The following is a 27149-nucleotide window of genomic DNA, read 5'->3' on the forward strand; positions in this document are numbered from 1 at the left end:
TTCTAGGGCCTTTTTCCCCCGCTGTTAGCCTGAAGCTTATTTGTAAAAGTCAGTGTCTGCTTGCTTCCTTTTATGTCTGTTAGTGGTTTCTGTTGTGTGGAGCATTATTAAAATCAAGTCCTGCTCCTTATTGTCTTAACATTCTTTTGGTTAATGTGTCTTTCCATTTATTTTTTCTTCCTTTGGCTGCACCAGCAGCATATGGAAGTTTCTGGGCTAGGGATGGAATCTGAGCCACAGCTGCAACCTAGGCCACAGCTGGGATCTGAGCCACAGCTGGAAGGGATCTTGATTCTAGGCCAAAACTGAAATGCAGAAAGTGCTACCTGCTGGCCAGTTTGTATTTGAAAGGATGCTCCCTCTTGAGGCCAACCTGGGATCACATACTAACATTTGGATAATTTGGCAAATATTCCAACAATTACTGGTGACTGAGAAAAGATTCTACCTCTCACGTATAGGATCTTACTCATGCTGAACTGAATCTTTGTGAGCACTCAGGACGAATCCCCTTAGTGGCTTCCTACTGTTCTAAAAGTAAGGTCAGGAATTAAGCAGATTTGAGCCCTAAGTAGTTTTAAGCTTAGGTACAATTTCCCCCAATGGTGTAATGATTAGGAATGCTAAAGGTTTTTTGTGATACTGTTCAAGGGTTAGGACTGTGCATACTTTTTTTTTTTTTTTTTTTTTTTTTTTGTCTTTTCAGGGCTGCACCCGCAGCATATGAAAGTTCCCAGCCTAGGAGTCGAATTGGAGCTACAACTGCCAGTCTACACCATAGCCACAGCAACGCAGGATCTGAGCTGCATCTGACTTACACCGCAGCTCACGGCAACGCCGGATCCTTAACCCACCAAGCAGGGCCAAGGATCAAACCCATGTCCCATGGATCCTAGTTGGGTTTGTTACTGCTGAGCTACAATGGGAACTCCCTGGGTATGCATTTTCTTTTATAAGAAAAGAATGATCACATCCCTTAAAAATAACCAAACCAAAACATTCATGGTTTTAGTTGTTGCAGTGTTTCCAGATAGTACTTCAAATTGAGTTTCAGGGTCTTTAAAGTCTGTGGTATACTTCTTAATGTTTCAGAGGACTTTGAGCTGACTTAATGTGACCATGCATTATACACAAGAGAAGATGAATTCCATCAAATGTTTTCTGGTGGTCTTGTCTTCTTTCAATTTGGAATGTCGTTAACAAGAAAAAATAACCTTGGAGTTACCCTCATGGCTCGGTGGTTAACGAATCCGACTAGGAACCATGAGGTTTCGGGGTTTGATCCCTGGCCTCGCTCAGTGGGTTGAGGATCTGGTGTTGGCATGAGCTTGGTGTAGGTCACAGATGCGGCTTGGATCTGACATTGCTGTGGCTGTGGCAAAGGCCGGTGGCAACAGCTCTGATTCGACCCCTAGCCTGGGAACCTCCATATGCCACTAGTGTGGCCCTGAAAAAAACAGGAAAAAAAAAAAAAAAAAGAAAAAGAAAAAGTAACCTTTGCTTATCTCTAGCATTTTTGTTTCAAGAATTTGGCCTTACTGTGTCCCTGTTCATTTCTTTGTGGATCTCTATTTTTAGCTGGCCTACATGAACTTTAATGAGCTTTTCATTGGTTTTATTTTGTCCTTTTCCAGGTGTGCTAATAATTATTACAAGCTGAACAGGAGAAAGAAGGGTACCAGAAAGAGGTTTCACTTCGGTTAACAAACTCAAGCTAAGCTGACGCCTAGTAGATGAGGCCACCAGGCATTCTTCTGCCTTGAAAGTTTGACTCAGTGGAAGATCTCCTGAGTAGGAACTTTAAGATGGCAAAATTGACAGCTGTTGTCCTAACAGTTGGTCATCTAACTTTCCTCTGTGATCAGGATGGAAGGCTCTCATAGCACAGAAAAGCTGGTGACGTGTTTTTGCCAAGAAACTAGGATAAAATGCATTCAAATACTTAGAAGTTTTAAAGAAAGGGGAGTGGGGGATGGTTGCGGTGGTGGGGCAGTGTTGTAGGGTATAGCAGTTTAAGTCAGATCCATGGGAGTGGATGTTTTGGCTGGCACAGTATCAGCTATTCTCAGTTCATTTTATTGGCTCTAGGTTCTTCACTCCTGGATTATCTGAATGTAGTCTTCCTGGTTTTCAGGTTTGTATCAAATAGGAAAGATAGGAAAGAAACAAATAAAGAAAGATACAAAAGAAAGTTTGGTCTAACAGGAAAGAGAACCCACACAGTAATTTGAACAGGGAACGTTTAGTGTGAAGACTTATTAGCTCTAACAGGGTGAGCTAGTGAGTAAGGAGAGCTCAAAAGGATATAGAAATGGTGGGAAGAGCAGCCACTACCCCAGGGTTATGATTGAGCTCTCAAGGGAAAGGCCTGCCCCTGGCTGAGATCCAAGCCCTGTGGAGAGGATGGTGGCTCATTGGATGGCAGAGACGTTGCTGTGGTGCTCTCTTGATTGAATTTGCCAGAAAGCTGCTCTGGAGTAGTGGGGAAAGATGTTCACAGAGGTGTTTCACAGAGGAGCCTGGTGCTAGAGAATGGAGAACCCTCTTGCTCTGTGGCAGCCTGCTGGTAGATTCTTGGGCCATCCAAGGTCAGGAGTTTGCAAGAGGAGTGAGGCAGAAAGTTAGGATGAGTTGAGAGGAACTGGAGTCGGTGAGTGAAACCTTCCCACATGGACCTATTTGAAAAGAAAGTGGTACTGGTAGTGTCAGCAAATTAAGGCCCATGGGTTAACCTTGACCTGTGTAGCCTACAGACTAAGAACAATGTTTACATTTTCAAGTGGTTGGGGGGAAAAAAACCTAGAAGAGTAATATTTTATGATGGGAGAATTATGTATAATTCAAGTTTCAGTGGCCATGAATAAAACTTCTGGAACACAGCCACTCTGATTTACACATTGTTTGCGCTGCTCTTGCTTTGCAAGCACAGAGTTCAGAACTTGTGATGGGAACTATGGTCTCCAGATCCTAAACTAACTTGCTCTCTGGCCTTTCACAGAAAAAGTTAGCTGGAGGACTGGGCATGCTGAAGATCAAGCGTAGTAGAAGAGGGATGAGCAAATTAGATGTAAGACTTGCTTGTAGAATAAAACAAGGACCCAGAGGGGCAGTGGGTGGTGATGGTGAGGACTGGCAGCAGAGATGCCAGAGTCCCCACTGGTCATGGGGGAGTGGACGTGTTGTGTCCTGAGTGTGGGTGGGGAGACCATTGTTCATAGACAGGAGAGCAGTGAGAAATAGAAATGCACATCTGCACCTTTTCCAGTAAGAATGAAAACAGTCCTTATCAGTCTTCTCGGCCTTCAGAAACCAGAAGTGTGTATGTATATTGTATATGTGTTTTCTGTAGCTTGTCATTGATAAAAAGTTAATCATTTGAACTTAAGGAGAGCCTCCTAGCACAGAGCCTGAGCATTACTATGATAATCTTATGGTGATAATTCATTTTAAAGAACTTCTTAAATTGTCCCTGGGTCATAAGTAAGAATAAGGGTAGGATTATTTGTCCCACTAAATGCAGTGAAGCTATAGTAACAGTGTGGTTTGTGTATGTGTGCGTTTCTCAAGAGTCTCAGACCTAATATTTCTGGTTGTTGTTTTCTGATAATGTATTAGCAGTAGTGCTTGACATAAAATCTATGAATAAGACTGAAATACCTGTAATTATTGGGGAGATCTGAAACAATTTACCCTTTCTCAATTGGTTTTCTTCACTTGTATGGTGCAGGTCATACCACCTGTCTTGTGTAAATACTATAACGTACTTATGACATTTTTATGAGTTGGTATTTATATAATGAAGTATTTTGTCTTATACAGCTTTAGTATTTGACCATAGATAAAGTGACCATCGTGGACTTGAGAAAGATGTCATTCTATAATGCAAAAAACTTTATAGTTAACCTGTTTATATTCTTTGTTGAGTAAAGAATCTTATTTTAGACTGTTTGAAAGTTTTTAAAGTTGTCAATCACAATAATTGGATTTAGTGACTTCATCTCCCAGTTGGAAAAAAAAACAAAAAAACAAAACCAGGAAAGATAACAACTTGCTTAGACTCCTATTGTGTGATAAGGCCAAGCTTTGTGTTACATGGTATGAGAATATATAGAAAGAATATCTTTGGTGTGAACTCATAGACTTCTGGGCTGTTTTTTGGCAGTCTGGAGGGAACAGATACAAATCGTCTGAACTAACCTGTGGTACCCAAGTTGTGTGTGTAATTTTGCTTTGAAATGGTCTTTTATTTTTATACAAATAGTGTTCTGTGTGAATTCATAATTTTTCAAATAAAATAAGCCCCACTTTGAAAGCCCAACCCAAGAGGAGCTGAAAATATATTTGCTTTTCTCTCACGCCTCCCCATTGATCTCACTACACCCCGAGAATGTTGTCGCTTAGCGGACTGAAATCAAACAGCTCAGCTGCCATGTCACTGTCCCGGTTCACTTTCCTGAGTTAGAGGAGGTAAACAACTTGCAGGCTGTGGCTTCTGTGATGATTTTTTTTAAGTGTTGAGGATTGTAGTATAGCATTTCTTGGTATTTCTTGAAAAATTGAAAGATGTTAAGCAAAAATCCTCAAACCTGAGGAGGTTACTCTCTGAGGATTGGTTTTGTTAGGTTAGAGATACATGGAACTTTGCACACGGACTGAGGGTGTTGTAGTGTATGTTATAAACAGGGTTGTGCTTGGTGAACCACTGCTTTCACCGCAGTGATAGTTTGAAGAAGTTGTATGTTCAGACCTTTAAGGAGAGGAGAGATGTTTTGGAGCTACATGAAGTTCTGTAACTTTCAAAAGAATAACATGAGATTGAGTTGCTTTTATCTGTCCTTTAAAAAAAAATTGTCCTTCTCTATCACTTTCCATCCTATACCTTGAACTCTGGTGTAGCCGCCACCTGCTGTTTTTGTCTTTTTGAGTTCATGTGTTCACATTCCCAGGTGGGGGGATGAGAGGAAGGTGCAGGGAGACATAGGCAGCAGCACTGGGGTAGAGACTATTTTGTGCACATAGGCATCTTAAAGTTTGGCAGCTATCAACCTCTGTGATGTGGACACTTGCAGAAAAAAAACTTTCTTTTGTAGTAGTGAATCCAGAAGGTTACAGGAGGAGACGGTCTTGAATTATATTTTGAGACAGCGGCTTATCAGTTGTTGCTTTTCTTCCTGACACCTCCAACCTCAGGGTTTATATCTTCTGTCTATAACTTTGTCTTCAGGAGGTCACTAGGTGATAACTGCACTAAATTTCAGAGCTGGTGCTTTTTTGTTTTCCCTTTTTGATCTTCCGTGTTTAAAAGTGAAAGTTTCGAATGTGCCCTTTTTGTCCCAGAAGTGAAAGAAAAGCTATTTATTGGATTTGTGTATGTTAGCTTTATATGCAGCAAACTGTACAAACTGATGATGTGGTTATTGCTTTTGCTATTTTATAGATAGAGAAACTGAAGGTCACAGGCTAAGCAGTTTGCCTGAGGCTGTACAGTCATTGGCAGCAGATGCTCGTTTCCCTCTAATCCAGCCTTTCTTTGGAACCAAGAGTACAAAAGGGAAGAAAAAGGGGAAATGAGAGGTTGAGAGAGAGGGAAGGTGATCTGAATTGAACATATTTTTGGCGCAGAGAATGCAAGAGTTTACTTCTGAGTTGAGGGGGTAGGAGCCCCTGTGCCAGCTATTCCATTTCAGGAGGGTTTCGTGGCTTGACAGACAGATCTGAGTTTGGCTCAGCCCTCGCCAGCTCTGAGTGTCTCTGAGCTTGGTTCTCAGTAAAATAAGGTCAGTGCCCCTTCATAGGGATCGGGGAGGAGCAGACTCCAGGCCTGGCATGTAGGAGGGATGCAGGAAGCTGCAGGCACAGGAGTAGGGAACCTTAGCTTAGCCTTTCATAATTCAGTATTTATATTTCATTGCATCTGTTTGTCATCACTGAGAACGGTTTTCCCCTGTGTGGTTGACTCTCTACTCAAAGCAGCCTTGGTCCATGACCCCATGATAAGGTCCTGGAGGGGTAGAGGGAGAAGGAGCCTTTGTTCATGGCCTCCAGCAAGTGATCTCCTGTGTATGGCCAGTCAGTCTCCTTCTCCCGGGGCTGGGTCAGCTTGCTCCTCACCTCTGTGGAGAAAGGAGCACTGGGGGCACTGGGCTGCTGGCCCCCAGTTGCCAGGAGGGCAGGGAAGGGGTCTGTATTCAGTGAGTTCTCTCCCACTCGGTGACATCTGCCTGCTTCCCACCTCCTTTGACTGGTCTCTAACCTCCGTAAACCAGCCCTAAGCTGCCTGAAAGACACCTTAATATGCAGTTCTTCCCCTCAACCAAATACTTTAAAGTCACATATCTGATTTCAAAAAAGTAGCAAGCAGCTCTCAGAACATTTGCAGATCATGTCAGGTGAACCTGCTTCTGTGAGCGTGGGCTTTGTTTCTCCACCATAAACATACTGGAGAGAAGGTGCCAAGGAGTGAAGTTGTTATGGAGTGAATGCCATGGCTTCCCTTTTGGACGAAAATGTTTAAGCTGTTCAGGCCTTTGTTCTGACACTTTGTCCTGTTCTGCCTTTACCCTTTCTTTTTTTCGGAGTCCTTAATACACTTTTATTGTTTAATGCAGGAATTGAACACCCCTACATTTTTCTGTGTTAGAGAAAATAGCGGGAGTGGGGCAGAAAAACTTGTGACTACAGTGACATAAATGCTGAGGCCTGGACAGTCATTCCTAGATAACTAAAACTCAGCCATGTTCCAGTGCAAGTGTGGTGCCAAAGCAGCAGGGAAATCTGAGCTCTGGGGGACTTGGAAATCTGGTGAGGAATTGGTGTTCTGGAGAGTTGCCCCGAGCCATACAACTGAGTTATCAATGGATCAAAGCTAGACTTGTGCTTGGCATCTTTCCTTGGTTGAGATGGAATTATCTCAGAATTAACAAATGTCAAACAACTTTCCATGACCTAATACTGTAATGTCTTTTTAATACTGTTGCTTTACTCACAAAAAATGAATTGTATTTCGAGTTATGGGATTGTTTTTTTTTTTTTTTTGGTCTTTTTGTCTTTTGTTGTTGTTGTTGCTATTTCTTGGGCCGCTCCCGTGGCATATGGAGGTTCCCAGGCTAGGGGTCAAATCGGAGCTGTAGCCACCGGCCTACGCCAGAGCCACAGCAACGCGGGATCCGAGCCGCGTCTGCAACCTACACCACAGCTCACGGCAACGCCGGATCGTTAACCCACTGAGCAAGGGCAGGGACCGAACCCGCAACCTCATGGTTCCTAGTCAGATTCGTTAACCACTGCGCCACGACGGGAACTCCGGATTATTGTTGAATTATCAAAATAGTCACTATGGATTTAACTTAAAACTCCTGTGTACATTGATTATAATCAAAGTAAAGTCGCATGGTCTGGTCAGGGATGTGTTACGTCTTGGTGCATCTGTCTGGTGGGATAGCACATCTCTGGATTTTGGAAGAATTTTTGATGGCATGAATAAATGCTTAACATATATTAGACAAAAGTCTGAAATAACATATACAGTATAATAACAATATTGTGTTACAGAATGTAAATAATAACAGTGGCTCTGGAGGTTAGGATTATCAATAATTTTATATTTATTTTACTTGGTTTTCAGATTTTCTATAAATGCACATTACTACATTTAAATCAAGTCTGAATGTTATGCAATTAATTTATAAGTGTACATAGACTTTATATCATTCATTTTTCACTCTGTTTCTTGGAACAGTGTGTGTGATAAAATGACATCTTGGAAGCTCTAGTTTATATTATGATCTCTTCCTTGATTTTTCTGTTGTAAACTTAATTTATTAAATGTGTATTTATTCCATAAGAAATTATTCTCCACATATCTTTTTTGTACTTCGTCTGGTCTAAATAAATACATACATCTCCTTTATTTTCCCCTTGTCAGTTTTGTTCATATAGTGTACATACAGAGTTCAGAAAATTAAATGATACTACCAGCCTTGAAGGCAAAGCATAGCAGTTCCCGGCTTCACTTCTTTCCACCCGAGGAGGCTCAGACTCCAGAGGAAACTTAAAGACATTTAGCTATTACATAGTGAGTCCCCTCCTCATTACAGACTGAGGCTTCTTCTCTTTTGCAACCCACTAGTTTTAGGCAATTTTTCTTTGTATTACAGATGAAGTGTTGACCTCTCCCCTCTCTCTCTCCCAGTGTGGCCAAGTGACAATTCAAATTACATGAGCCATCACAGTTCATCCTACAGTGTGCCTCTCATGTCTAGGGTCCTTCCCTGGCTCCCACTGTCCACAGGAGGAACCGGGCTCCCGGTGCACCTAGCCTGCTAGTTACCTGGATCCTTGCTTCTTGTAGCCTCACCAGCACAGCTTTCTGTCCCTGGGCTCAGTTCTGCAGTGCTGTTTGTAGTGCCTTGAGTAGGCAAATTGCCCTTAACTTTTCTACAGCCCTCAACACCTTTGCTTCCTTCTGCCCTCGGTGCTTCCCAAGCCTTCATCTTCTCTAGGGAACTTTGGATCCTTCCATCCCACCCGTACCCCCACCGTGTCTGGGCTGGGTGTCCCGTAACACCCTTGTGTAACCCCTGTGGCTCTTTTGTGATTGTTTAGGCCAGCTGTTTTCTAGATGTGGTCTGGGGTCCTTGAGGTCTTCTAAGATTTTGTCAAGGGTATTGAAGTCAAGTACTAGGTTTATTTATTTTATTTTTTTACCCTTTGAAAAACACCTAGTATTTTGCAAAACAGCAGGGCTTGTGGAGAAAAATAGTCTTGGGGCATACCACTCAAAACCTATGCAACCAGTTTACTAGCAGAAACACTAAGAATTCTAATAACAGTTTCTAGCACAGCTGAATCTACTGGGATTTGCACCTGGCATTGCAGTCTGTCACTCCTTTGTAGCCTGAACCCCAGGCTGCATCTTCCTCTTGTGAGATTCAGGCCCTGGAGACCGTTTGCTTATGGTATTGTTTTATTTCCATATGGATATATTTTTTATCAAAATTTAAAAATGTGTACCTGGGTATAGTCTTCCCTGTTAATTCGGGGAAAATTTTGTGGCATCCTTTTTTTTTTTTTGTCTTTTGTCTTTTGAGGGCCGTACCCGTGGCATATGGAGGTTCCCAGGCTAGGGATCTATTCGGAACTGTTGCTGCCGACCCATGCCACAGCCACACCAGATCTGAGCCTCGTCTTCGACATACACCACAGCTCATGGCAACACGGGATCCTTAACCCACTGAGCGAGGCCAGGAATTGAACCCGCAACCTCATGGTTCCTAGTTGGATTCATTTCCGCTGTGCCATGACGGGAACTCCCGTGGCATTCTTTCATCTGCATTCACAGCTCCCAGATTACTTGAAGACACTGTGCCAGCATTGAATTGTCTTACACAAAGGTACTTTCTGCTTTTAGCTTTTTGCTTCAAGTCTTCATAAGCTGCTTTGAACATGTGGAAGCTTGTGCTTCTTATCACTTCACAAAAGGAACATGCACTGTGAGCCACCACACCTTCACTATTATCTCCAGATTGTTACCCTGTATGCTGGATGTGTGAGCTCCTTCGTGTTCAAGAAACATGCATTGCAGCAGCTGTGCCTCCTATTCCAGGAAGCCTTTCTTGACTCCCTCTCTTCTACATAGCTTTCAGCTTTCTTTTCTGATCTGTTGTCTTTCCTACCAGACTGTAGAGAAAGGAATCTGGGAGATCTGGTTTCACAGTTGTGTACTTCTTGTTGACAAGGTGTTGTTTTTTCCAGCTTTCTGGGTGCCTGGACTCAAGTCTGTTGCAGTAGATCTGAAACAAAGCTATTGTCCTTTCTAAAGTGGAAATATACTTTGCCCTGTTAATACTTGACTGTTGCCTAGAGCAGATGATTCTAAATTAGCGTGGTCTCATGGGTCTCTCAGAACTCAGGAGCCTTATGAAATTGACCAATTTATAATTTGTTCATTTTTTTTTTTTTTTTTTTAATTCACTGGCCTGCAGGATCAGGTCCTACGGGAGTGAAAAAGACCCAGCTGTGTGTAGTTTCTTACAGGTAGCATCTGCTTTCTTTGTTTGGATCCAAGCTGCTTCCTCAATCTGCAATTTCCTTACCCCTTTTGTTGTGTTGCACAGTTCAGGGCCTCGAGAAAGCTTGCCGTGGTCCTGGGAACCAGGTCCTCTTTGGGTGGCTTGGGCTCCTCCAGCAGCTGCCACATCTTGCTCCTGTGCCTTTACGGGGGTCTCTCCTTGAAAGCAGACCTATGGATGCCTTCCTTCTAGGCTTATTGTCTTTTGCATGAGGGAACCTAAAGGTAATAGCAAGTGGTAGTAGTTCCTGTTTGCTCAGTTCTTCCTCTTTCCTCTCTCTCCAAGAGTGTGAGCTTCTGTGTAGTACAAGTCTGTGTGTGTTTTTTTTGCTGTGGTCATTTTGAATAGAGTTCAGAAGGATCTGAGAAGGGACAGGTCACTCTTCAGCCCTAGAACAGAGCAGAAATAATTTTTCAAACTAGTAAATGATGCATTTCCAGTAGGGCCTTTTGTTAACTGTCCACACAGTCAGAATTACTCTCATGAAATCCTTTGCAGGTGCCACACTGGAGACAGAGGAGACTGTCTCCCAACCTCTAGTGTCTTGGGAAGATATCCACACTCTTGAGTACCAGGTGCAAAGCCAACCTGTGCTCAGAGGCCATGCCATTACAACCTCTTTACGTGCTGGAATTGCACTTACTGCAGGACCTGTCCCAGGAGCAGCACCTCCCCATCCCCCCGGGGGGTTGGGGTTGGGGAAGGCATTGGAGCCAGCATTTGTGTGAGTTTGAGTAAATCACGTAGGAATGTGTTGTGGGTTTACAGTATTTCCTCTGCTCAGGAAGTGTGAGGAGACCATAGGAAAAGACAGGAGGGGCACAGCCAGTGGGGCAGGCTCTGGCGTAGCAGCCTCCCCAGCAGTGTGGGAGCAGCTTGGGCAGGGGTCTGTGCTTCGCTCACTGCTGTCCCTCAAGTTGGGAGTGGATGTATGGCCCTGTCATAAGGACTATCACAACTCTTTGTTTTTTCTCTCCAGTTTGGAGTTGAGGTACAGCCCTGCCAGAAGGCTATCACAGCTCTTGTTTTTTTCTCTCCTTCCCTTTCACCTGATTGATTAAACCAGAAATTAATTGATCTATGGTAAATAATTGAATAAAGCTTAAATTGTATATTCAGTATTATGTATTGAAATTCTTATTGTATCAAGTTACTTATGTTTCCATTCAGAGATTCTGGATTTGACTTGTTAAAGAAGTTCATTATACTTGTATGTTCATTGTAGTTGCTTAAACTATTAAAGTTGTTAACAAAATTGGTGATCTCTTTTATCATTTCAGAATTTATGTTTTTCCATTTTGTATTCAGTGTTTAGGTAATATTCTTTACCTTTTGAATTTATATTGTCCATTTTAGAAGTATTAGTGGATTTTTAAGTTTAGGGATATTAAGTCAAGTAACCCATGCATACTTAACTAGGCTTCCCACACTCTAAAAAAGGCCACGTGGCTTAGTGATTACGAGCATTGTCTCTGGGGTCTGGAAGACTAGGGGTCATATTCCAGCAGGTCCACTTTCTCGAGTGGTACTGTTGGTGTGGCAGCTGCTGGCCACATGGGGCTGTTAAGCACTTGCAGTGTGGCTGGTGTAACTGACTGAATTTCAAATTGTTGATAATTTTAGTTAATTTAGGTCTAGGTAGCTGTGTAATCAGTGGCTGCCATACTGGGCCTCACAGTCTGAGATGACTTAACTTTTCTGTGTCCCAAATTTCCTGTCTGTACAGATGAGATCATACTCAAGTTACCTTTTGTGGTAGTTATGAGAATAAACAAAATAATATATTTAGGGAGTCTAACACTGTGTCTAGAACAGAATATGTCCGTGAAAAATGGTAGTTATAATGACTATTATTTATTTAATAAGCTGGAATTACTTTCCTTTTGAGCATTAATTTAAACCTGTTTATTTTTATTCTTCCCTTTCAGGATTAATTTATTTTTGGAAATCAAGTGCAATATTAAAAGGAAAACAAACCACACTACATTATTGGAAGCCATTTCTGCTAATTATATTACATTTTAAAATTTATGGTTTGATTTGAATGCTATCATGGGAGGAGCTGTGAGTGCTGGGGAAGATAATGATGACTTAATTGATAACTTAAAAGAAGCTCAGTATATCCGCACTGAAAGAGTGGAGCAAGCCTTCAGAGCGATTGATCGCGGAGATTACTATTTGGAAGGCTACCGAGACAATGCTTACAAAGACCTAGCCTGGAAGCATGGCAACATACACTTGTCAGCACCTTGCATTTATTCTGAAGTTATGGAAGCATTGAAACTTCAACCAGGATTGTCTTTTCTTAACCTGGGAAGTGGAACCGGATATTTAAGTACAATGGTGGGCTTAATTTTAGGTAATTTTATTTTTGTAAAATTCTATTTTAAAAAGTAAGCTGAGATTATGTTACTGTTTATGATATATATATATATATATAAAATAGGGTTTGTAACTTTGTATACAGTATATGTTTGAATGTATACAGTCAAAGTAGTTACCTTCTTTCCTTAAGTGTGGAAACATGAGGTTGTAGTAGTAATCCTTTCCTGGTTTTAGCCCTGACCCTGATAGTTAGCTTCTGCATCTGATCCCAGACTTTAAAATTTCTTGGAACTGTTTTCAACCCATCAAACAGTTGGCAGGCGGGAAACTCTGGAGTGTCATGCAATCTACTTCAGTTAAATGCTCCGACCGCTTGGGTAGTTGATGGTTATCGGGGTCCCACTGTTTAGGGAATGGTTCTGTTTCTGTGGGGACAAAGGAGGATGTGGGATGTAGAGCACTTGGCAGTGTTGGGGCAAAGTGGTGGGTTGGGGAAGAAAGAGGAGGTGTCTGTGTCATTAAGTTTTCAGCTTCCTTATTGAATGCCTCTCCTGTCAGGCATCCTCTCCGGTTGCCTATGATCGAAAGGGTCAAATACCTCTGCCATCACCAAGCTTAGGGGTGCTTGCTGCGAGGGCTAGGCATTGTGTAGAACACTTGACACACAGCAACTCGTGTCGTGTTCTAATGATCCTGAGAAGTAGGTATTATCACGATTCCCGTGTATGTAGGTGAGTAAATGGAGGCACAGAGGCCGAATTAACTCGCCTGAGGCCACGTGACTAGGAGATGAGCTCCAGGAGACTGAGAATGAGGATGACAAAGCCTGCATGGAGGAGATCTCCTGTCAGACATGATGTTAGGTGGGGGACGAACAAGCATGAATTTTCCTAAGCCGCTTGGAATTCACTGTTTGCTAGGCAGTAGAGCATTAGGCCTTTGTGTTCACAGACTTTGGGGTGGAGGGACATAGAAGATGAGCAGTTATTGTATGTGCTGCAATTGAGGTGTGTGCCCAGGTTAGAGGGATGTGGTTGGAAGCTCCAAGTGAAAGAGTCCTGGAAGGATTTTAGTAGCCATGTGTCCTCTAGTGGGCACCCTATGCCCCAGTGTGCTGGGATAGCCCTAGTTTTTCTTGGCATCCTAGCATCAGTGTTAATGATGTCCTTTCTTTCTCTGAGTGTCTTAGTTTGGACAGTAAGTTATGTAGTCACACTGTATGACTGGAAGCATCGTTTTTAGACCTGTAATTCCCCTTTCTACACACTGGCTGGCTCCACACTTTCTCTTCAAGCTGTGGAACCTGTAGTCAAACAAACAAAAAAAGTGACGTTATTAATTTTTGCCAAGAGGAGTTCCCGTTGTGGCTCAGCAGTTAATGAACCCGACTAGCATCCATGAGGATTCAGGTTCGATCCCTGGCCTCACTCAGTGGGTTAAGGATCTGGCATTGCTGTGAGCTGTGGTATAAGTCGAAGACATGGCTTGGATCCCACATGGCTGTGGCTGTGGCGTAGGCTGGCAGCTGTAGCTCTGATTGGACCCCTAGCTGGTGAACCTCTGTATTGCTGCGGATGAGGCCCTAAAAAAAAAATAATAATAATAATTTTTGCCAAGAAAGAAATTTAGTGGCTCACATTTTAATTTGATGCTCTTGCACCTCCTGAGATGGGACTTTCTCAGCAGGTTGGGAATCCCAGAAATCTGTCACTTCTATCAGAGAGCCTCTTTGGAAAGGGAATCTTGGGGATTTGAGACAGTCTCCAAAGCAAAGGACCATAGCGGAGGGAGCAGGGAGCACCTCTTTCCAGGCAGGAGTTGCCTTCCTTGACCCAGTGCTTTTCTCGAGCAGCTGCGTCTCCTTAAGCCTCGAGTCCAGGTCTCACACCTATCTGGTCAGACACAGATCACTTGTCCTGTTTTCACTTCTCCAGCCAGTCACCTGGCTTCTGCTGAGGGAGGTTAGTTTAGCCAGGGCCTAATGAGGGGAGGGGGCGTCGTCATTAGCAGTCTCACTGGCAGTGGGGTCACCCTCTTAAACTCCATTTCTTAGTCTCTGTCCCCATGAAATTAGATTCCTGGGCCAGGTGCATTTGTAGGCCAGCCGACCACAGACTTGATTGTGTCTTGACTGCTTTCTTCCCCATTCTCAGCGGGAAGCTGGGGAAACAGACCTGGTGTGAATGACCTACAGTGATGACACCCTCTGTTACCAGGCTCCAGGGAGTCACGGGTCTTCAGTCACATGTGTGACTGCAGTGACTCACATCATTTTAGGATTTGCCTGTGTGGTCCTGCAGTTGAGGCCAAGATGTAATTCTTCTCATTTTGTTGGGAAACATTAATTTGATGAGAAGGATCAAATAAAAACATTTTTAAAAAGGAAAGGCAGAAAGAGCAGAGTGTGTAAAAAGCTGTGATTACAGCTAATAAATCTTGAAGCTCTCCAGCTTTTGGGGAAGCTTACTCTTTTCTCTCCTGTTCCCCTTTTTTGGTTTGTGTTTCTTGAGCATTTAATTAAGTCAAGAAGGGGAAGACGCATCCGTAAAAGTCACTTACAAGTAGGTCCAAAGAAAGAGGCTGATGTGTTCCCTTTGATTATCTGAGTGTGGTGCGTGGGGCTTTGCTCCAGTGCCTCCCAGTGACTTTTAACAGAAGCTCTTTTCCTTATCAAGGCACTCTAACCCCATGGCCCAGCCCTCCAGTCACAGTCACGGCATGGGGTGACAGGTGCTCCCCAAGGCACTGGCTTTCATCTGAGGACACACTCCATAGAAGCTGGAGGAGTCCAGGCTGAGGCAGAGAGGGTAGGATGTCTCTTGAGGACTGTGAGGAGTCCTCACCACTGCTGAGGAACCCCTGCCAAGGGTGGGCTGCTGCCTTGAGAACCCTTGTTCAGTAAGGGAAGCAGGTTCAGCCTCACTTCAGCAAATTTCTTGTGATTAAAGTGCACTTGAAGCTGTTTCTCTCTCTCTCTCTCTCTCTCTTTTTTTTTTTTTTTCAGCATATGGAGTTCTCAGGCTAGGGGTCAAATCTGAGCTGCAGCTGCTGGCCTACACCACAACTACAGCAAAGCCAGATCCGAGCTGCGTCTGCGAGCTACACCACAGCTCACAGCAACACTGGATCCTTAACCCACTGAGTGAGGCCAGGGATTGAACTCGAAACCTCATGATTCCTAGTTGGATTCGTTTCCACTGTGCCATGAAGCTGTTACTCTTAGGTGGAATTTATTTTTGCCCCAAATCTAGACAATGGATCGCTCCAGGTTCTAATATGTCTCATTTCAGACAGCTTGTCCAGTTTTCAATTGAAGATATTCTTCTTGTTCCACTTACTTCTGCTTAAGAGTCTTCCTAGAGCTAAGGATATTCACGGAGAATCTAGTCCTTAATTGACCCTTGTTTCAGTGCTGTCTTCTGTCCAGGGAATCTTGCTGAAAAATAGGGAGCAGGAAAAGAAGTCTCCTAGATCCTCATTAAATAGCAGAACTGTCAGAGTTCCCTTCGTGGTGCAGCAGTTAACGAACCGGACAAGGATCCATGAGGATGCAGGTTCGATCCCTGGCCTTGCTCAGTGGGTTAAGGATTCAGCAGTGAGCTGTGATGTAGGTCTCAGATGTGGCTCTGATCTGTGTTGCTCTGGCTGTGGTGTAGTCCAGCAGTTGTAGCTTTAATTCAACCCCTATGCCGTGGGCGTGGCCCTAAAAAGCAAGTAAATAAATAAATAGCAGAACTGTGAAGCAAGTTATTCTGATAATGTTTCTGATTCATGTGGGGATGGTTCTCCTGCATTCTGATCCCTTTTGCTTAGGGATTCATTCCCATTTCCTTATATAACCCATACTATAAAATTTAGAGGTTTCTTACAAAACCTACAAGGTTCCTCCAGCTTAATGACTTTTAGTCTCTTGCCCTAGATCCTGAGTTAGTGGGCTTGTCTGTGGAGACACTGCTGGAATCATCCAGCACTGTGTAGGCCACTGCCTTAGCGCTACAGCACCTGTTCCTCAGGTCAGACAGTGGAGAGGTTTGTGTGCGTCAAGGAGAACCTGCTGCCAACATCTCTAAATGCCTTTAGCTGCCCTGCGGTCCAGAGGGCTGGTCAGGCTGCGTGTGGCCATCATGTTTGGTTTCTGCTCTTTCGTGTACTTAATTAATTCAGCTCCACTTGTATTGCATTTGACCTCGGACACTCGGGTTTCTCTCTCACTTAGCCCTCTTCCTCCCTTTGATGAGGTATAACATACTACAAAGTCCATCCATTTGAGCTGTGCAAGTCAGTTTTAGTCTGTTTTCAGAGCCGTGCGGATATTACCATGCTCCAATTCAAGAACGCTTCCATCACCCTGGACAGCTCCCCTATGCCCAGCTGACCCACTCCCTATCCCTTCCCCAGCGCCCAGCAGCTGCTTCTTTACTTTCTGTACACTTCGTATACGTGGAGTCCTGTACTCTGTGACCTTTTGTGTATGGCTTCTTTCTCTGAGCATTGTGTTTTCAAGGTTCATTCACGCTGTAGAATATGTCAGTATCCCATCTCTTTTGGTGGTGAGTAGTAGTCCACTGTGTAGGGACTACATTTTGTTTGTCCTTTCAACTTGATGGCTATTTTGAATGATGCTAATATGAGCATCCACATAAAAATCTTGGTGGAGACATCCATTTTCATTTCTCTTGGGTGGATTCCTAGGAGTGAAATTGCTGGGCTGTGTGGTAGGTTTATTTTTAAAAATTTTTTTTGGTCCCCACCTGCAGCATATGGAAGTTCCCAGGCTAGGCTAAAGGTTGAATTGGAGCTGTAGCTGCTGGCTGACACCACAGCCATAGCAATGCCAGATCTGAGCTGCGTCCTCATGGACACTAGTCAGGTTCGTTAACACTGAGCCATGACAGGAACTCCAGGTTTATATTTAACTTTGTAAGAAATTGAGAGTTCCCTGGTGGCTCAGCAGATATCCAACGTTATTGCTGTGGGTCTGTTTACTGCTGTAGCATGGGTTTAATCCCTGCCCTGGAAACTTCTGCATACCACAGGTGCAGCCAAAAAGAAAGAAATTGCCACATTTTCTAGAGTGGCTGTACCATTTTCTGTTTCCACCAATAATGTATGAAGTTCTGGTTTCTTCACATCCTCACTGATGCCCCCCCCCCCTTTTTAAATGGCCGTCTTAGTAGGTATGTATCTCCCCCCCACCTCAAATGGCTGCACCCATGGCATTTTGAAGTTCCTGGGCCAGGGATTGAATCTGAGCTGCAGCTGTGGTCTGCGCCATAGCTGATGGCAGCACTGGATCCTTAACCCACTGTGCCACAGTGTCAAGTCCTATGTCTTGTTTTAACGTGCACTTTCGTAGTGACTAGCAACATGGAACATCTGTTCTTGTACTTTTTGGTCATTTTTCCATCTTTGGGGAAATTATTCAGATCTTTTCTCCAGTTTTTAAATTAAGTTGTTGGTGTTCTTATTCTTGAGTTGTAAGTTTTCATTATATGGTTTAGATACAGGTCCTCTATCAGAAATGATTTTCAAGTATCTTTTCATATCCTTTAAAGACATCTCTTTTAGAAAACTCTTGGCTCACTCCGGGCCCGGAAATGAGGGAGGTTCACAGTGGCCTTCTGCCCCTCTCCAGCCTGTCTTTGGTGAGACAACAGATTGTGTAGGTTTCCAGGGCTAAGGTAGATTTTCTTCTCTGCATTAAACCAAACCTCAGTTTTCCCTCTGTCTTTCTACTTTGCCCCTGCTCCCCCCCCTTTAAAAGGAATTAAAATTTTAGGCTGTTCTTGGTATGTGCTTTATTTTGAGCTCTGAGCAAATCTGTTCTGAAAGGAACTCTTTGATTTAGTCTACTAACATTTTGGGAAATTGATAAAGCTCCTTGCTGTTACAGTTTAAACTTCTTAATCCTTGTTAGGCCTTTGTGCATCTTTTCCTCTGCGCATACACCCTGTACTGAGTTGCCACTGGTATTCTCTATCTTAGGGTTTCCCCCTCTTTTTTGGTTGTGGAATGGAAATTGTTACTGATAGCCATGTCCTTCATGGCTGCTACCTTGGAAAGTTAATCCCCAGGTGATTTTGTGTTTATGGATATTACTGCTGATAATTACACAGCAACAAATAGGAAATAATAAAAAAAAAGTCAAATATTAGAAAACAGTACAAGTTTTAGAAAACTTACAAAGTTTTCATAGTAACTTCTGGTTATATTTCCTTATAGTCTTTGGAAGTTGAAAGGGTAGTTCCCTCAGTGCTGTGAAAAGTCAGTTAGTTCTCTTCACATCTTGAGTTTTTACCTTCAGCTTAACTCTCCCCAACCTAGATATCCATGATCCAGAAACAGTTGAACCATTGCAAATGAACCTACTTGCTATAGTTTATTTTATTTTATTTTTTGCCTTTTCTAGGGCCACTCCTGCGGCATATGGAGGTTCCCAGGCTAGGGGTCTAATCGGAGCTGTAGCCGCTGGCCTACGCCACAGCCACAGCAGTGCAGGATCTGAGCCGAGTCTGTGACCTACACCACAGCTCGCTGCTGAATCCTTAACCCACTGAGCAAGGCCAGGAATCGAACCAGCAACCTCATGGTTCCTAGTCAGATTCGTTAACCACTGCGCCATGACGGGAACTGCTACTTGCTATACTTTATTTGTAACCCTCGTATCAGTATTCATCACTGCAGCACATGTGCGACAGGTGAATGGGGTGGGTTCCTCTGTGGCCTAGTCCCAGCTGGGGTGGGATGAGGGGCAGTTCTGCCTCCTGGTTTCAGCGTCTTAGGGTGGTGGCCAGGGCATGGAGATGGCAGTGAAGCAGCTCAAGCAGCTTGGGCTCTGGGGCCATTTGTCTCTTAACACTCAAGCTCATTTTCTCTTGTAAAATAAAGAAAACAGACTTATTATCTATTTGAGGTATGTTTATATGTACATATTTCCCCTAGTAGCAGGGGAAAACTACTTAAAAACTAAGTGTTTTCTGGACTTTATAGAACATAAACCACCACAAATAATAATTATTGACTGTATACTTCAGAAAACCACTAAACCTTTCTGAATTCGTGTCTCTGTGTAAACTTATGTGTGAGTCTCTGGCCCGCGGTGACTCACTGTGGAGCTGACGCCCTCAGACTGGGCTCTCCTCTTCGTCTTTCCTGGGCTGAGCTGGCTGCTGGACCAAGTGCCCAGGTGAGAGGCTCACCTGGTGGGCTGGTGAGCTGGGCTGCTTGGCCTGCTGCTCCTGGAAGCTGCCTCCTCGTTCTCTCTGGGGGTGCTCCTGTGAGTCAGCCTGTCGACTGCCCTACACCTTTGTTCGGCCTGTGAAGGTTCTTTCCCTGAATTTCAGTTCTCTGCCTTGGCTTTATATATACATTATCTCTCCTTTTATGTCAGCTTCTCTGGCTTTAACCTGTGGCGAAGGATGGCTGTTCCTTCTGTCTTGAAGTAACCCCCTTATGCAGAGGATTCACAGGTGTCCAGCAGCCGAGCTCTGCTGAGCTCTGGACACTTTTCATCTTCCAAGCTGGCTGACAAACTAGCTATTTAATTATGTGATGCTTATTGCATATCTCTTGATTCCAGAAGTTCAGCCTGTCTCAGCTCAGGTTATCCTTCCTTACCCCAGCCCACACAAGACAGTGGGGTCAGGTTGGCTTGTTCCTCCTGTGTTTCCATTTTAGTAAAAGCTACTCTTTTCTACAAAAACTACCCAAGGCAAAAACCTGAACATCAGTTTCCCTTCTCTTCTCTCTTTCTAGCTGTATTTTGTGCAGTAGGTACTATATTCACAGGGTTAAGAAGCCCAAAAGAAAAAGCATACTTTGAAAGATTTTCTTTCCCTGCCTCTCCTGCACTTTGCTTGACTCCCCACTTGAAGAACAATGCATGGAGCGCTGGAGACGCCTCCTCCTGCGTAGTACTCATGTGGTGTTCATCTGGTTGATAGTTGCTTTGAACTCAGAAGAATATTCCTAGGTACATAAAGGAAAATATGTATTGCATTTTAGAAGATTTCTAGCAAACAGCTAAAATTAATAAGTTTATTTTGAATGGAATGTACTTACCTATAAGATTTTACTTCTTAGAATGCTTCATTCTATGATAAAATAGGTTAGACACATGATTTTTTTTTGTCAGTATACTTAAGACATGAAAAATAAACATTTTTATGCTTTGTATATATCGTTTACCTCAGTCTTCCTTGTGAACCTTTTCAACTTGGAGTCACTGATACATTTCTGCGCTTTATCATTCTTTCAGAAAGTATTTGTTATACCCACCCAGCCTTGTGCCAGCAGCACAGAAGGCACATCCCGTACCCTTGAAACTGTGCACGTCATTTTTGAACTAGCAGTAGACGCATGGGGGCCATTTTATTGGTTGTTCTTCATTTATTTCAGCAAATATTTATTGTTTATGTGAATTGGTCATTACACTGGCCCCCATGTCAGTGAAGCATATGGAGTAGCTTCAGGTGCTTCAAAAGGAAATACACAGCACAATGAAAGAGCTGATGAAATGGCTTCTGCAAGAGACGACTGCTGTTAAAGAGTTTGGTCTAAGTTCTAAAGCTGTTTTTTTCTTTCTTTTTTTAGTGTTGCACTTGTGGCATATGAAAATTCCCAGGCTAGAGGTCGAAATCAGAGTTACAGCTGCCAGCCTACACCACAGCCACAGGAACTTGGGATCCACGCCATGTCTGCAACCTACACTACAGCTCACGACAACGCCAGATCCTTAACCCATTGAGCAAGGCCAGGGATCGAACCTGCATTCTCATGGATACTAGTCGGATTTGTTTCCACTGAACTTCCTAAAGCTGTTTAAAATAACTTTGAAACTATGGTTTCTGTTATGCTGTGGTTGAGCACATTTTTCCACCTTACTGAATTTGCTTTGGTAATTCCTGTGTAGATGTGTGAGATAGAGTTGTAAATTGCTCTGGCCACGTTAGACGTGGATTATCCACCTGCTGGGTGGAAATATAAAGGAACTGATAATGACATCTGTTCTTGATATTTTGATGTTTTAGACATATAATTTACTTAGGGCCTTGGGTCTATTCTCTGTTAATGTTTAAACCAACACTTTCAGATTTCATGTAAACATATTCCTAAAATGCAAGTGTGATAAAACAGCTCTTGTATTCATAAACTGAGAGAAGCCTGAGGGACTGGAACTTTCTGATAAATTCTAAGACTTGCTTCACAAGGCCTTTCCCAAACCTAGAGAGCAGAGAACAAGTCACCGGTCTTAGGTATGTCCAGCTAGCTAAAGAATTTTAAGCAAACATGGCAAGGTTCAGTAAATGTTTAACAGTTTTGCCTTTTGTTAACATTCTTTTTAAAGTGTAATATAATAAGATGGAGAAACCATTAGAAAGTAATTAGAGTATAAAAAGTCTAATGCATTAGATCGATTCTCTTAGTTACTGATTAGTCTTTTTTTTTCTTTCTTTTTTAAAGGGCTGCACCCAAGGCATATGGAGGATCTCAGGCTAGGGGTCCAATCAGAACTACAGCTGCCGGCCTACACCATAGCTCACGGCAACGCCGGATCCTCAATCTCCTGAGCGAGGGGAGGAATCAGACCTTCAATCTCATGGTTCCTAGTCAGTTTTGTTTCTGCTGCACCATGACGGGAACTCCAGATAATCTTTTGCTGATTCATTTTTTTCTCCCTATTATCTGCCTTTGTACTATTTTATGTCTTTGCCCTATACCTCAGGGTGTTGAGGGAAAGAAAGAATGAAACCTATTCTTGTCTGCTTTTTACCTGTTACTCTCTCTGAATTCTTATAAAGTTACTTATGAATCTTCCAGAAATGGCTTATCTTACATAACTAAAATTAGTGATAAAATATCATAACTTATTTAAAGGTGCTTTTACGTATACAGTTGGTCCTCTGTATCCGTGGGTTCTGTGTCTGTGGATTCATCCAACCATGCATCATGATTTTGGAAGAAAAAAAATCGAGCAGGTTCCAAAATCCAGCAAAACTTGAATTTGTCAAATGTGGCTGCTATATACATAGTGTTTACATTGTATCTGCAACTATACACACAGCATTATGTTGTACCTGTGGCTATTTACATAGCATTTACATTGTGTCCACAACTATATATGTAGTATCTATAACTACCCACATAGTACGTGCATTGTGTCTACAACTATACACACAGCATTTACATTGTGTCTACAACTATACACACAGCATTTATCTTGTATTCTGTATTAGTAGTAGTCAGGATGACCAGGGGAGGAGGTACAAATGTGCAGGATACATGCACATACATACTACTTCCGTTTATACAAGAGGCTGTGCATCCGTGGGGTTGTATTTGAACCCCCACTCCCACATATTGAAGAATGACTATGTTTTAATTCTCACCGAGAAACTTAAGCAAGTTTCACAGAAACCCACAACTGATTCAACTACTCCCTCTTGTGGTGAATATTTAGTTTTATCCCAGTGCTTTTATTTGTAGTTATTAACTTCTTTTTTTGGTCTTTTTGGGGCTGTACCCACAACATACAGAGGTTCCCAGGCTAGGGGTCTAATCAGAGCTGTGTCTGTGACCTACATTGCAGCTCACAGCAACACCGGATCCTTAACCCACTGAGCAAGGCCAGGTATGGAACCTGCATCCTCATGGTTCTTAGATTTGTTTTCCCTGAGCCACAAAGGGAACTCCCATTGTTAACTCTTGATAGCATTTTACCAAGGAGGACATAGATTGGACTAGGTCAGCAAGATTTGAACCTCGATTAGGTTGGGCAGAGCAGTACTTAGGAGGGTGTGGTCAGTGGGCTCAACCCCAGCCTACAGTAGGGTCATCTGTCACCTGGGCTGCACCCTGAGGAGGTCCCTCCCTCTACTTGTGTACAGTTTCCATCAAGTTAAATTTAATCTACTTGTAAACTTGATTTTAAAATTCCCTGGGTACTGTAATATGCAGTGAGGGTAGGGAGCCTCTTAGGGGTTGTGGTTTTGCTTCTGCAGTTAACCAGTTCTGTATTCAAGGAGAGGGCACTTTTATAAATTTCTAACGCTCTGTACCCATCTTGTACTTCATGGTGTGTGAAGGACTTTACATAATTTACAAGAATTTCCCACAGACCCGTTTCATACGGTAGGAAAGGGTTCACGGGTAAGTAACTGGTCTGATTATATAGCTGTTAGCATGAGCCAGCATTAGAAGCTAAGGCCCTGGCCTTAAATCCACTGTATTTGTCACCACCCTACAGTATTTTGGTCTCAGATGGATCTTGACTTAGTTTGTCCTTAGAGCTCCTCTCCTTCTGTTTTTTTATGAAGTACTTCTTGCTTGTGCTGTGTTCTGTGGTTTAGCTTTCCACACAGTATTGAAGGCACCCAGTGTCCTGGGCTCTGTGCAGCTCTCAGGCTCCCAGTCAGTACAGGCAGCCTTCCTCTGCACACCACTTGTGGTCACTTTCCTGGCGCTTCAGAGAGGGGAGAGGAGTGCTGGGTGTCACATGGGCTCAGCAGAGATGTAGATAAGAAATGTAGGTATTGATTGGCACTTGATAACCTACCTAATGATCGTTGACCTGTATGTATAAGCTCTGATTATTGACTAACTGGAAATGATAGAATCAACTACCTCTAAAGAAAAGCAAATCTCTGGATTTTATTATATGGAATTTTATTTTATTTGTTATTGCTCCTAATAAATAGGCTTTTGCCAGCCTTAAAACTCATTTGTGGAGTTCCTGTTGTGGCTCAGTGGTCAACAAACCAGACTAGTTCCATCCCTGGCCCCACCTCAGTGGGTTAATAATCTGGCGTTGCCATGAGCTGTGATGTAGGTTGCAGACATGGCTGTAGCATAGGCCAGCAGCTGCAGCTCTGATTCAGCTCCTAGCCTGGGAACTTCCACATGCTGTAGGCGCGGCCCTAAAAAGACAAAAAAAAAAAAAAAAAAAAACCCGCAAAAAAAACACCTCATTTCTAATCTTACATAGGATACCTAGATTTTTCTACTAATTGTATTTGTTACAATAAACTTTTGACTTCTATATAATTTTCTGTTTTCTCGCTAATATTTAGCTGTTAAATATGACCAACTGTTAATAGCTTGATTTTTAAAAATCTGTATGATGAAAAGCTTTTATTATTTCATAGAATAATCTCTTCAGGCACATACAAAATAATCGGAGTCTATTTGGTAGTCACATTCAGGCTTCGTCTGTTAAATGGTATTAGGAAGTCTCAGCTCCTTTTGGATGCTGTTTCTGGTTTTTCCAGTGACAGCTTGTGACATTTTGCTAGAATTGTCTTATGTTATTATTTATTTTTTAAAAATTCCTTTTGACTAGCTCATTTTTTGGTTAAGAAAGTTACACATGCTTATGTTAAGACACACTTTGGACAGAAAGGTTGTCATGGTGAAAATGTTTTCTTCCCACCCCAGACCTCTCGGTCTCCTTCCTTGGAAGCAGCTGTGTGTACTTTTTAAATTTTCCGTATTTTATTTTTTCTTCTATTTAATGCAGGTGTCAAATGAGTTGTAGTGAAGAGCTTCAAACTCTGTTTTTATCATATGCTTTCTGTGTTCTAGTTGTATATCATTTCCTAAATAAATGAGATGTTGGTCAAGTTGCCATTTAAGTTCTATCTTCTATTAATGCATTCTTCTTGATTATTTTCAGTATATTGATTGCTCTTCAGTTTATTAATGATAATTAAGGACATTATCTCCATGTTATTTTTTATATTTTTTTGTCTTTTTAGGGTCACACCTGTGGCATATGGAGGTTCTCAGGCTAGGGGTCTGATCGGAGCCGTAGCTGCCAAGCCTACGCCAGAGCCACAGCAATGCCAGTTCTGAGCCACGTCTTCGACCTACACCTCCGCTCACGGCAACACTGGATCCTTAACCCACTGAGCAAGGCCGGGGATCGAATCCACAACCTCGTGGTTCCCAGTTGAATTTGTTAACCACTGAGCCACGATGGGAATTCCCAACTGCCTTTTTATTTAGTCTTTTTATCTGAATACATTTTTCAAGTAGAATCAGTTTATTTTAAAAAATACTAATCACATGCAATAGAAATATAGTAGGTTAAAGCATTATCTTTATCTGCTTTTGGCTTGATCTTCATTTTGGTTTAATTTTTATAGTTAGGTAGTTCCTAGATTATATACCAACCAGTATTTTCATGTGTTCCCTGTACATTCAAGAACGTCGATTGAGGGCTGTGATTTTTTTTGTTAGAAAGTTTTTAGAGGTTGGTAGAACTTGGTATATAAGTTGTATTTTTAATAGCATTCATGAAAAGTAGAGGGCACATCCAATTAAGTTGTTCCTAAGATACATACCAGTTACAGAAAATCTCTCTCTCTCACACACACAGACATACACACAGTTTTTCCTGGGAGACCAATCTCACAGTAAGACAAAAATAGAAGGAAAATGTAGAGTGGAAAATCTGACTGACTCAGTTTCAGAAGTTTGAGAGGAATGAGATAACTAGATAAGGTGGTGTGTTACTGTCACGTGGTCTTGGCAGGCACGATACACAGTAGCCATAGGAAACGGGAGTCCTGTTGGGCATGTACTTGGCCAGTACCACGGTGGGAAAAGGAGCCGTCCCAGGATCATCTCCCCTCTTCCTCATTCCTGGAATGTTGCTCATCTTGCCTTGTGCACAGAGAAGTAGAAAGTGTGAAGTTGGCTGGACAGGAGAGTAAAACCAGTTGTGCCTGGTCATCACACTCCGCTGGACAGTTGGAGCTCCAAAAGGCAGAGGAGGGCTCAGCCCTGAGGAGTTTGGCATTTTCTGGGGAGTGGGGTGCTGTGAGAGATTTATATCATAACCTATGTCAGCCTATGGTTTAAGACATTTTACAACTACCAAATAATACACGAAAATATAGTAGTAGATAACTTAAACTTGAGATAGAAGAGTGATTATTTCTTTGGCAGTATTGTGCTGGCAGGTAAGTTACACCCTTGGGAGAACATTTTTTTTAAAAAGCAATGTGAGTAGGTTTCCATGTAGCTTTTAAAATCTGTGGCTAGCAGATATTCATATATTTCAAGCCTTCTTTAAATGCTCCTGTGATAGATAATTAAAAGAGCTCTGTAAAGACATACTTAACATTTTTTTTATAAATGGTACTGCTACGATTGCAGGTCCTTTTGGAATAAATCATGGGATTGAGCTTCATTCAGATGTGGTGGAATATGCCAAGGAGAAACTGGAGAGCTTCATCAAAAATAGTGATAGCTTTGATAAGTAAGTATTCCCACCCGTAGTTTTGCTTTGAAAGCCCTTGATAAGTGCATACATGTGACATGTCTGTTCCTCACTACTGTTCATTCATTGATGCTGAATCATGCAATTGAATACACAAATCAGTGTGGTGTACAATTAGAGAAAAAATTGAGTAGAAAATTTATTCTCTTGTAATTTTTACTCTGTAAGTATATGGTAAATTAATAAATGAAGTAGCTTCTGTGTTTTAATCATGTGCTGCTGTCACTTTATTAGTGGGACAGTGTTTGTTCATTAAACATTACTCAGGTACCTTTTCTTAAGATGGTATGTAAAGATTGGCATTAGAATACTTTTGGGGAGCTTTTTGTACCTTTGGGATAATAATTTAATAGTTTGCCCTCTTTATTTGTAGCATAAGGGTGATACCTGTTAGCATGCAGAGGATTTTCTTAAAGACATTCAGTTACTTAGTAATAGATCCAGAGGAAGTTATCATAGAAATATATGGGTAT

General features: G+C 42.4%; 1 protein-coding gene and 1 long non-coding RNA gene across 5 annotated transcripts in view; both read left to right on the forward strand.

Moving 5' to 3' along the window:
* The window catches only part of PCMTD1 (protein-L-isoaspartate (D-aspartate) O-methyltransferase domain containing 1), a 63955-nt gene that overhangs the window by 13813 nt on the left and 22993 nt on the right, over positions 1 to 27149 (forward strand). For 2 of the 4 annotated variants that reach the window (XM_021089409.1, XM_021089411.1), the window contains 2 exons: positions 11999 to 12429; positions 26553 to 26655. In XM_021089409.1, coding sequence (XP_020945068.1) covers positions 12123 to 12429; positions 26553 to 26655 — 410 coding nt within the window. In that variant the 5' untranslated portion in view covers positions 11999 to 12122. Of the gene's footprint in view, positions 1 to 10109; positions 10795 to 11998; positions 12430 to 26552; positions 26656 to 27149 lie in introns of those variants that run through there. The other 2 variants (XM_021089410.1, XM_021089412.1) reach the window with 2 other exon arrangements.
* LOC110255189 lies at positions 12436 to 18538 on the forward strand. Its single transcript, XR_002343336.1, has 2 exons — positions 12436 to 13804; positions 15548 to 18538. It is a non-coding gene; the product is annotated as an uncharacterized LOC110255189 (long non-coding RNA).

This window comes from Sus scrofa, chromosome 4, assembly GCF_000003025.6.
Source record: "Sus scrofa isolate TJ Tabasco breed Duroc chromosome 4, Sscrofa11.1, whole genome shotgun sequence".
NCBI lineage: Eukaryota > Metazoa > Chordata > Mammalia > Artiodactyla > Suidae > Sus > Sus scrofa.